We start from the raw sequence: 12179 nt of genomic DNA, 5'->3' as shown, positions 1-12179 counted from the left end.
TTTTTTTTTTTAAAGGATTTTCTAAAGCTGCATGCTTCAATGATTCCATCAATTAGTTGAAAGGATTACAGACAAAAGCAGTTTTCTTATTCAATCTTTGAATTCCCTTTAAGAAACAAAAAAGAAGAAACAACAAGAAGATTTGCTGTGCAGCAGTTCAGAAGAAAATACACAATTGCTAACATTTTGGCAAAGTTTTCTTTATACCAACGTTCTCCTTCTCAGTTGATTTCTTGATTATATGATGAATGCCCACTGATTGCATGGTTTGCTCTCCAGTACGTATGTATATTCACCTATATCCCCATACATACATGGCAGTCTTACGGAGAGGAAGACTGATGGTGAAATATCAGAAGGGCAAGACGATATGGAATCAAGTTCTTGTAACTCCAGTTGGAAAGAATTAGCCTTCGGTGTAGACAGAAGAAAGTTGGCTGGGACAGCGATCCACTGCGCTTATTTGCAGGAAACTGCTGTCCTCAGGCATGCTGTAAGTTGAATCACCAAAGATGCTTGTGGGCCCCGGTGGAAAATCATAAACTGGAAAAAAATACAAAAATCTTTAATTAACCATGATAAGTATATCATGGAGAACACCTTAATACTTATGCAGAGAACTGGATATGGCTTTAAATCAAATAGACAAACAAGCAAGCCAATATACATGCGAAATTAATAATTACAGAACTTACTGAGGGAGGAATTTCATTCCTATCAGAATCAAGTCCGAACTACAGTAGGTTCCATCACAACTAACACTTTTCCCATTAGATCTGGGCCACTTGGCTGCTACAACTGTGATGATTTTTAAATTAAACTTTGTGCCTGTTCATGGAATTTCATTATACTCAATATAAGATAAGAGATAATAAAATACTGTAGGATTCATTTGCCATAAATAGGACCACAGCACACAAATGACTAACTTCAACAAAACACAGGTGTAAACATGAGAATAGCTGTTTGCTGAAAAAGGCCCATCTCCCATCTTTCGGATTATATCTTGACGTACCTGTGTAGATGTGTCTTAGAAGTGATAGGTGCATTGGCCTTTCATTGCACTATTGAAGGACCGAGATGTACAAGAGATTTCAAAGCACAACACAGTTTAGGTGAACTCATCTTGTGCAGAAGGACAACACAAAACTTAGGCATCAATTATTAATCTCTGCTTAGGCCCTAAGAACAGGCCCATTGTGTTATGCTGATCCTCTGCACAGAGGTAACTTTCACCTGTCCAGAGCCACGTGCAAGCCTCTTACGTTCCTTCAAATAGGCAGAGACAAACCAAGTGTGCACAGAAAAACGTGCGCCCAGGCCGCTCTCGTCACAGAAACGTGAGCAAATGAAATCAAACACTGAGAAAAAACAAATATGCATAAAGCAAAATCAACAGTTGGAGTCATCACAGTTCCTGCTACAATATTTCTAGCAGACTGGAGTGGCTGCACAAGTATGTTGCAAGGCTCAAGGGACAGTATTTCAAAGTAAATACAAGAGCTGGTGACCGACCCACAGGGAAGTTGGAGCCTGGAGAAGCCCACAACAGCACACTATCTGCCCACAGGCCAGATGTTACGGCGACCACTGCAGCTGGGTCCCTAAGCCAACCACTCCACGAAGATCTGAAAACCATCTCCTCTTTGTGGAGGGCCCAGTCTGTCATTTCCAGCTGGAACTAACAGTCAGCAGCCTGACAGGTCCCAGGCATGTTCACAGCTGCAGCAGAGGTGTCAAAGTCCACAGACTGTCCACAACTGTCAATTACCTGTAATACCAGAATGAGCTGAAAAGCTTCGATGGAAGGCACCAGACCCTGCCTGGCTCACTGATGTGGGAGCTAAGCAGTCTTCAAAAGAAGGAACCATATTACAAGATACACCATGTTGTATGTTCTTCTGAGTGTCAGCATAATGGGGAGGGCAGAAAGTCTGAAGCTGTCCATAAAAACCTAAAATGAGGAGAGGAGAGTCAGTAAAACATCTGGACAGAGATGCAAAGGATGGGTGGGGGGACCTCGGCCATGTAAAATGAATGGTAAAAATCCCCACTGTAGCAGCACCAAAACTTCAGTTGATTTTTAGCCAGTAAAGCAGCTGTGATACGAAGCTCTCTAAGACTTCCTCCAGTTGCTATTAATCCCTAACACAGTCTGCTTCATGGATATCCTGGTGCTAACATGATTTGTGAGAGGCACGGACTGGCTAGAAGATGAGAGTTTGCAGGAAATCTCTCCCTTTACTCCGCAGTCCTGGTGTCCAAGCTGATACTCTTTGGACTTTGCACAGCGCTGCTATCTGAAGTATCTAAGCAACCACTTGATTCAAAATAATGGAAGATTGCCCAAGTAAGGATGCAGTAAAAGCACAAGGTTGAGCCCTGCTGAGAAAGTAGAAAAATAAACCAAAGTTTGATGGTCTGTCACTGATGCTGATAGTCGGCCCATAGTGAGAACATGCATACGAGACTCAGAAAAGCTGCTGTTTGATTACCCATAAGGCCTGATGCTGGTACACACGGGGTGAGATTCTTGCCTTTTGGTAGCCATGAGTCTATGCAGAGAAGCGAGCTCATTACGCCACATGACATAAAAGACTCCCATCAGGGGTTTTGTGTTGTTTTTGTTAAGTTATAGCTGAGTGAGGCACTTAAGCACTGAGTAAATTCACACTGAAATCCATTCCAAAATACACATTTATATAAGCAAAACCAATCAACTTGGTAAAACAGGGACACAGGCAAGCAGAGTGACAGGCACAGACAGATGTTCAACAGTATGCTGGTCTGAAGCTCTTTCCTGTGGAATCAAGATCTTTTCCCCATTTAAAAAGTTGCTGTTACGTTTGGGTTTTGGACTTTTTGTTGAGATTCTGAAGGCTGGCATTTATAGCTAAAGACTCTAACCTATGTATTTATTTCTGGTTTCTATAATATGTTAATCACAGTTCTTAGATCATATGTCAGAAATTAAACCATTACAATTTAGTATTAAAGTACATATTTTATTTCCTTCAAGGAAAGCTGGGTCGTCATGAACCAAGCTCCTCCCTGCCAGTTCTGTGGCTATCCGTTCTCACCGTTCTCTTTCCCTACATTGAAATCTAAGAAAAAAGACAGTACATTACCTCTGAAGTGTCACATAGAAATTGTGGGCCTTGACTGGCAAATAACAGGACCAGGAGCTGTATAGTGTCTAAAGATTTTATTAGCAAACAATCTATCACCTAAAGGGCTAGTGGGCCATTTCTTTTGATGAAGAATACGTAGTGGTCAGTCATACCAAAAGCTACTGTTGAAAAAAATGACCCCTACCTCAGAAAGCAACCTAAGGAATTTCCTGTGTCTCAAGTTTCTTCCAGACATATCAGTATCAACAGAAATTGCTGATGTGCAAGGCTAGCTCTTTTAGCTAGTCTAGTTAAACAACTTTCAGATGACATAGTCCTTCCAGTATAATTCCTTTTAGCTTAGTAAGGTCAATAACAACAACAACAACAACAACAACAACAACAACAACAACAACAACAACAACAATCCTCCCTAAACCCTTGGAACACTGATATCAGAGAAAAAAAAGAAAAAAAAAGGATTGAAAAACATGTTTTGATGCATCTTTGGCATATAAACTGCATTCAGCAGGTACTGGCTTACAATTCAAGAACCTAAACAATTCCCCTTCCTCTTGCAAAACTGTTCAATTTATTCTGGATACGATAAAAAATGAAGACGCCTTTGATACTTTTGGGGATTATGAATGTTAACAGATTTTCTCTGAAGGGCTTTTAGCACAGGGAAGAAATGAGGAGCCCTAATCTGGACCATTACAGGGACAGCCAGTGCAAGTAACAGTTCAGCTTTCCATGAGTTCAGACAATAGTCTCAGGCATATCTGAACTGTGCAATTAGAAATGCATATTCATAACAGACATTCAGCTTTCATGCCTGGGATCTACTGATGACCAGGAGCAGCAACAAACGGAGAGCAGTATGGAAATTAGTTGGCAGGACTAGCAACTAGTCTCCCTCCCTAAAAGTAATAGATGCTTGGGTGACCAGGATATGACAAAAGGTCCTTTGGGTAGCCCTTAAAAGCTGAGAAAGAAACAGCGAGCTGTCCTGATGGTATTAGGAGAAGCTAGAAGATTATCAGCAGAGAAGATCTTTTTATGGGAAGCATGAAATATGGTATCTCAACCTATTGATATTTGAGATAGATGTGTCTAAATACCTTGGGTACTACATGATGCCTGAACATGAGCATCAGCACTTTAATTTACTACTAGTGATTAGAAATGCTTTGCATGGAGCAGCCAGTTCTGGCTTATGAATAAAAAATATTTTAAAAAATCAAAATTTCGTATCAGTGTGTTTCCACACCCCCGCCCCCAAATAAATCTTCCAGCTTCAAGTCCCTTTACAGGGATATTCTAAGCTTAGAAACATGTAGGAATCATAAAGCACTTTACAAATTTTTGCTGGACTGTGGCCAGGATCCAGATGTATTTTCATTAACTTCCCTAGGGAAGTGTCCACATGGGACTGTTGATAGTGTTTCTGTACAAATAATGCATTTCATAAGTAATAGCGATGGAGAAATAGAAAAGATGTAGTAGAAAACATGCTGCATCACTTTAGATGATGCAAATGATTTTCTGTCAAGTGGGAGGAATAATGCACAGTTTAGGATTTTTACGAGTCTAACTATTTTTCCTTTGAGACTCTCTTCCTGTGGGTGCCTCAAGGAAACATACAAATGTTGGCACACATAAGATGTGCTTGAATTGAAGCAGAAAACTTAGTATGTAAATGTATCTGAATGGGCCAAGGTTATGGACAGTAAAAGACAGCCTGAACCTTCACTCAAGAACTCAAAAGAGAATTTATGGGGAGGTCTATATAACAAAGGTGAGTGAAACACAGTCTTTGCATTTTATTTAGTAGTCTCATAAGAAACTTTGGTGCACACATATTGAGATAAAACCCTAATTTTTGTATATGTAACAAGAGTTTTGACGAGGCAAACAGTTACATGGAAAAATATTCACACATTTGTCAATGAAGTTTTTGAAAACTTACATAAAAAAGAAGTATTTTGTCTTTATACAAAAAAAGCAGAAAAAAAACATATAGAAAAGTAGGAGCATGGCCCCTCTTTCACAGCAGACTGCAAATGTATGCAGCAGGCACAACTCGCAGACTCTGTGTTTAGTCCTGAAAGGCTGAATTCTTATAGCTTTCACCATCTCCAGCAGGATTTGTGGGCACTTCACAGCCCTGAGCTCTAAGATGATGGGTTTGATTTTTTTTTTTTTTTAAAGTTTAGCTGAAACAAAACTTAGGCAGTTTGCAAAGCATGTTAAGAATTTACAACCATCAATCCTTAAACAGTCAGTCCTGATATTTAAGAAACAACAATAGTAAAATAAAATAAAAAGACAGAAAAAACAACAGCTATCCAAGACTTGATTTGAAGCTGTATAGCTATGGACAGTTTCTGCCTCCTTTAAAAATGCTCTTGAAATCCATGTTTCTCTCAACCAGCAACAGGGCACACTGTGAAAGTTTACTGGTGAATCAGACTAGTTACCAGAAACAATCATTTCAGTTGATAGTGATCAGAGCCAGCTGGCAGGACCCCTCAAGACACATGTCGATATGTCTTTTCACATTGCTCTGCACTCATTTGCTATTTGTGCTTTTTTTCACAGCGTCTTGTTCTTGATGCAGAACAATCTGGCAGTAACTTTGAGCATTGCTAGCTGAAGTCTGGCAGAAAAACAGCTTACCTTGGGGTTAAGCTATTGCGAGTCACATCCTATGTGTTTGCTCATTCCCCAGTTAAGCAAAAGAATATTGTCTACCAAAGCCCTACAAGCTTTGACCCACTATTACGTTAACCACTACTTTGCAGAAAGAACCAGGGAAGTGCACAAAGCACTTTCATCAACTGATAAACACCCGAATAATTTTTAAGATGTAAAAAGAGCACAGAAAATAATTCCACTTTGCAAGATACACATGCATTTCACAATTCAGTGTTATAAATTTCCATCTTATAAAATGGAGAGCCATAAATAGGAAAGAGCAGAACAGAGGACACATCCCTCTCTTCTGCAGTTATTCAGCACCACTCAGCACTGAAAACATTTGTCTTTGACCTTCCCTGAAACCAGTCACACTGTAGAGACCTTTGAACTAGAGCCCACATGGGATACATCAAATTCTGCTAACTTGAAGATCCCTAGAAGTTCTCTATTCCCACAATGCTATGCCCAAGCTAATTTAATCTACTCAAGGCAGACCAACATGAAACCATGTGCAATTCAGGCCCCAAACCCTGACTGTCCTTGGCACCTCTTTTGAGATTATCCATTAGAGTACTTTGCATAAAAACAGTTTTCTATGTTTTCTTGCAGCATGAGACAAAAGCAAAAAAATCAAAAAAACCCCAAAAGCCAGACAGGTTGTCTTAGTGGAATTCCAGAAACAAAACTTTTCCTCTCAGGACAGCAACTCTGGACTGCATCAATTGCTGTCTTGCTAAACTATTATATGTCTCTGCATCGTAAGCGGGAGCAGCAGGCAGATTGAAAAACTCAGTTTGGCTTTCAGAATGAAGCTGGAATTTGCTGGACTGCAGTTAGGAAAAAATATCTTTTTATTCTCTGAGCAATTTAATGTGGAATCACTGACAGGCAGTAAACCTAGAATCACTTAACTCCTTTTCACATACAAACAGAATCTGAGCTGTACTATTTAACCTGAAATCTGGACTTAGTAGCTTAGAAGTCGTTTCTAACCATTCAGCCAAGTTCTTAAGACAAGCTAATTGGATGGCACCAACAGAGGAACATATATGTTCCAAGAAAGGAACATATAAAATAACATTTTATTTACATAAAAATGAACATTTGATTCATACTCCTACATTACAACACACAAAAAAAGTGATGCACTGTTAATGCTGACTAATAATGTACTCAAAGCATTATCCTGGGGGATAGCAAGGGAAGCTGAGGAGAGAGTTGATTTAATGTTCCCGGCAGAACATTCAACTTAATGAAGTGCACACGATAAGGTAAAAAGCCAGTGCAATTCCTATCAAACTGCTCCAAATTGTAACATTCCAAGCACGTGTAATGAAGACTGAGATGATGGTGGTGGGGCCCCAGATGGCGTGGGAAGTCCATTCCAAGACAGACCTTGTTCTGTTTTATTTTATTTGTTTAACACATCAGCTTCATTACCACTCAGCCAGATGTTTCTTATTTTTTTGTTTTCATTTAAATAACCAACAACCATTTCTGCCCAAGTGTATTCAATGCCATTAATTACCCAGGCACTTTACAAGGCAAATGCCAGCTGCAAACACGGGAATTATAATACAAAGTTTGTCAGTAATGCCCTCTGGCATGGTGAATGAGTATAAGCATTTAAAATACATGCACACACACGGAGTTACTTTAGTTGTGCTTCTTTGCATCAAAGCACTGTATCCAAGATGAATGATGTCAAGACACAGAACAAACTGTTATTTTTCTGGCACGATAAAAGTATTTCCTGAGGAAAGTGCAATATTTATAAATATAATAACAGTAATAGCTGTTTACTGCAAGAATTTCTCCTAAATTATCTGGTCCTATATCACATACAAAGCCTTGTCTGGAGATATGCTGAGCATCTGAAAATCCCAGGTACACAGCCCATCTCAAATTCACAGCTGAGATCCTGGTCCATACAAGTGTGTGATCCCATTGAGTCCTGATCCCATTGAATAGACTGGGACACAGATTTCATTACAGATCAGTAATGAGAAGTAACCGCCACAGCTAACATTGCCACAAGATAGGCAGTTTCTGACTGGCTTCAGGACAGTTATTTCCTCCTCAGTCAGATCTCTGCCTGGCTCCACAAAAAAAAAAAAAAAAAAAAAAAAAAAAAAAAATCCAGAGAATATTTTCTGAAGAAAATAATTATACTTGCCATTAAGTGTACACCAACGGTGAGTAGTCTTCATTACTAAAATCATGTAAAATTTTCACAACAGCTGCATTTGGCCCAAACTACTTCAAAATTGTGTTCATTTGGAGCATATTTCTAACGTGTCCAGTAAGTGAATTACAAAAACATGGAAAAATCATTTGGTGGCATTTGTGCATGAAGAACGACAGGAGGATTAAGACAGAGACTTGACCACAAATTGTTCTGCCAGACAGACTTGCTATTGTGGAAAGCTAAAAATGTTTTGGGCATTTACATTACTGAGTTGCAATTTGGTATTACAACAACACATTTGTTTAAATCTGATTATTTCTAGGGAAAATATAACTGTTACCAGCATAGCTGTCTGTATAGCACTAGTATAGCTAATTCATAGCTTCTAGCAATTAAAAAAAAAAAAATGGCAATTTTTTGCACTGAATATTTTGCATGGGTTGTTTCTTTTTTTCCATTATTCCACTAGCCTTGGTCATCAGCTTAATTCACAAACATATATGATGTAAGTTGCATACACAATTTCAAAGAACAGCCAGATTTTTAGTGCAGAATTGTTCAAACAGTATCAGAAGCATCCAAAATCAAGTTAGCTAGGCTCATGTCCCAAGGAGCTTTACCTCGCTCTACGCTATAAGCACGACAAGAGAGTTTCCTGTGAAGGAACAATTTCTATTACTGTCCTTTCCTTTCCTGCCTCACACATCTGTTCTGACTTGTCTTGCGGCAATACCTTGTTCCTGCAACCGCCTGTGCACTGGGGACATCTAGTTTTTCAGTAACTGCAGAGCTCCCTGCAGTTGTGCTTGGCTGTGAAGGTTCACCACTATAATACAGGTCTGGGACAACAGCTGCAGATTTCCAGGATCAGGGCCGTCTTTTATTGCATCTATAAACTTGCAGCATGTTGGGGTCCCCAGTTGGGCTGGCAAGTCTTTACTCCTCAGTAATTCAGGATTTCAGATTTACTGCTTACAGTAATCCTGTAAAAGACACTACAACCCAATAAAAGGAAAAGAAGAGATTTCTTCTGCAGCTTAGTAAGTTGCCTAATGTCATCACTTCCAGCATCCCATGCTGCAACAGAAACTGTGCATTTCACAAGAGAGAGTCTTTAGTTAGTGCTATATTTCTTACGAAAGAAAAAGGAAGATTTTGTCTGTGATATAATACTATCCAAGGGAAAAAAAAACACCCTCTGTGACATTACAGTGTCTGATGCTGAAAATCACCCAAAACGAGTTATGCAATCTCAACTGTAGACAATGTTCTCTCAAGAAAAAGCAGTGCAAGAAGCTGTTAGCATACAAGACTAGCCTGTCTTGGATCTCCCACGTCACTTCTTTCTAAGAGTTAGTACTCAGATCTCCGTGAGCTTGTAAGATGCTCAAGCTTTCAGTAAGGCAGACCGCTAACAACTTTTTTTGTTCAAAAAGCTTTCTGGCGATGAAACCCTTTCTTCCTCGGTACAGCCAATTTAAACTGAGTTGACAAGTTTAAGACTACATATTGAGACAGAAAAATGTCGCTATTGTTTGGCAGCAGGCTGAGCTGAAAGTTCAGTGGCTATAGCTACAGCCCTTTAAATCATGAAAAGGCAGGTTATGAACTGCGGGAGACAGAAACTAACAGAGCTTCTCACAGCCACCTAATATATACCAAATAGTCCAGGCTGGTGAAATAGCTCCATGGTATTCTTCCACGTTATAATGATGTGACCAAGGAAGATGGAAATCTTTGTGTTACTGCTGGGAAAACTTAATCATGAACTCTTGAAACATTTGTTTTTGAAGCACAGAAGGGAGAGTGTAGGCAAGCAAATGAGGCATACGGAGCAAAGCTTTTAGTATAGAGCATAGGACTGAAGCAGCTGTGCTTGAGTTGGAGGGAGCATATTCTGAACAGATAGCTCTTAAAATGACAATAGGTAACTTAATCTTTGAAAGAATGCTTAACACCCAAACTTGGCTATTGTTATTGCAACATACAATATCTTTCAATAATAAATAAAAGGTTAGGGAGTTCATCCTGCACTGTTTTCCTACCAGTTTTAAGCGCAGAGATCTGTACAATCTCAACTCTGAGTTGCTATCAATGCATATATAATTCCTGTCAGATATATTCCTCAGATCTTGTCCATGTATTACATAGTGTGATCCAGAGAACAGAACAGGACTTGGACCTTGCTTTCTCCCCTTCACTCTCACTTGGAGAACCTGCAGGGTCCTCTTTCATCCCTGTGCCTGAAGAGATTGCTTCCATCAGTGGTAAAGAATAAAAATAAATTAAAGAAACCTTGGTTTTCTCAAGAAATGCTTTCTATGATTTCACTGATGATAATTCTCAGAAAGGGTGATCAAGAAGCAGAATCGCAAGGCCTATAAAAGTGCACCGTGCTATGCAGCTTGTGCATATAAACATGACAAACCACATTTTTAAATAGTTGAGAGGAAACAGAATTTCTTCTGTCATCATGTTTTAGAAATTTTAAGATAATTACCATTTGGTCCCAATATCAGCTAAAAAAACCCCAACACCCAAATAACCCAATATTGTTTTCAGCCGCTGTTGATTTTCTTCTTGGCTACAGAGTTTTATATGCGATTGAACAAAAACAGAGAGAGAAAGCTTGTAGAAGCTGTTTATACAGTGAAAGTGAGGACACAACTCTGAGAGATGTGTGCTAATGAGTGAAGGATTCTTCATCACTCACCAAGTGAAAGGGAGAAAATTATTCAATTTCTGGAAAACCTGGTAACAGTTTATGTTTAGAGTAGGGAGCAATCAGAAGCATAACATTTGAAAATTAAAATCAGAGGCCACTACAGAATTATTTGCAGTTATATTTCAGCATCAGCTCCAAAAATAACTCTGCAGAGAAACTTGTAACTCCATAGCAAGATGAATAATGAGTAGCTAAGCTGAGAATTTTAAGGGAATCTGAAGACAGGGTCCTGAAGCCTACTTCTTGGAGTCTTTCCAAAGGAAAGGTGCTTTGAAAATATCAGTGCCAGTTCTTAAAATACTTAACTTGAAGCCAAGCAGCAGTGACAAGCAAAAAACATCAGCAATGACGATTTTTCTTTCTTACCTTGGATGTGGAGGCTATTTGGTTGAAAAGAAGGGTTTGCTGCTGATGTGTATGTCTTGAGATGCACTCCTGCGGGCTGCTGAGGGAGGGGAGGCTGCGGGGTCCGTCTCTGCATCAGGGGAAGGGGAACGGAAACTCTCTGGGGGCTGATGTGGTGAGGAGAAGGCGTTGGAGCAACAAACCTGGGAGTTCAGAAACAGACCGAAGTGTAAAATCCCACACAAATAAGAATTAAAAATTGTTTTTACTTTGTTTAAGATAACTATAATGCTTTAGCAGTTTATGGAGATACAGACTTCCAAAAGAACAGTGTGCAGCCCAGATATGTAGATGACACAATACATTTTCAAATGTGACATATCATTAGATTTGAGCCCTGGGAAATTAAAGGCTAAATTTTCACCTTTATGGTGGAAAACTTCTTTTAACTTCCATGGGAGGGTTTGGAACTGACTTCCCAGGCATTACTAGATGTCTAATAGCAAGGCATTTTAGTAGTTGTATCTGTCAGTAAACACCTGTCCTTCCTTACTAGCAGAAACTAGTCAGCTCTGGTCACTGGATGCTGAGGAGTTACAGAATATGTTCTCGTCTAGGTTCAAGTCTCAAGATTTCCTAGAAATCTGTGTATGTTATATATAGCTGTTTGGAAAACTGGCAATCTAAAGCCAATATAACGTACATGAAATCAAGGGTTAAATCATTTCAAGTTAAGCAGAGTCTGAGGGCATCAGGATGTTGATCTGGACTCAAAAGTATAAACTCACAAGCCTGGGAGAGGATGAGAAGGATTCAGAACGAGACCTGCAGTGCAGCTGCCACAGAGGTTTGTCACTTTGCCGGCATATTTTGCACAGCTCTATCACTACTAGCACTACAAGAATACACATGGTTTGTCAGGAGGTTTTTATGGACTTTGCGAGTTTAAACCAAAAATTCACATTTTTTGCATTTCCTTGAAATTGCATACCCTCAAAGTACTTTATAAATAAGTGCTACAGCCATTTCTGCAGATGGAAAGCTGATGTTACAAGAGCGAGGGTCCCTGCCCCAGATGGCCAAACTGTCCGCTAGACCTGTGGGCTCAGGA

The 12179-nt window shown here is 39.5% G+C and overlaps 1 protein-coding gene across 1 annotated transcript in view; it reads right to left on the bottom strand.

Annotated features, from left to right (window-relative positions):
* Nucleotides 1–406: 406 nt before the first annotated feature.
* Nucleotides 407–12179, bottom strand: part of GLIS3 (GLIS family zinc finger 3) — a 156171-nt gene continuing 144398 nt past the window's right edge. Inside the window, exons 8-10 of the mRNA XM_067315222.1 lie at nucleotides 11090–11271; nucleotides 1772–1954; nucleotides 407–543 (exon numbers count right to left, since the gene is read on the bottom strand). Coding sequence (XP_067171323.1) covers nucleotides 407–543; nucleotides 1772–1954; nucleotides 11090–11271 — 502 coding nt within the window. The remainder of the gene's footprint in view (nucleotides 544–1771; nucleotides 1955–11089; nucleotides 11272–12179) is intronic.

The sequence above is a fragment of the Apteryx mantelli genome, chromosome Z, assembly GCF_036417845.1.
Source record: "Apteryx mantelli isolate bAptMan1 chromosome Z, bAptMan1.hap1, whole genome shotgun sequence".
In the NCBI taxonomy this organism is placed as follows: domain Eukaryota; kingdom Metazoa; phylum Chordata; class Aves; order Apterygiformes; family Apterygidae; genus Apteryx; species Apteryx mantelli.
Note: the sequence above shows the minus strand (reverse complement) of the source record. Positions and strands in the feature narration are given on the sequence as shown.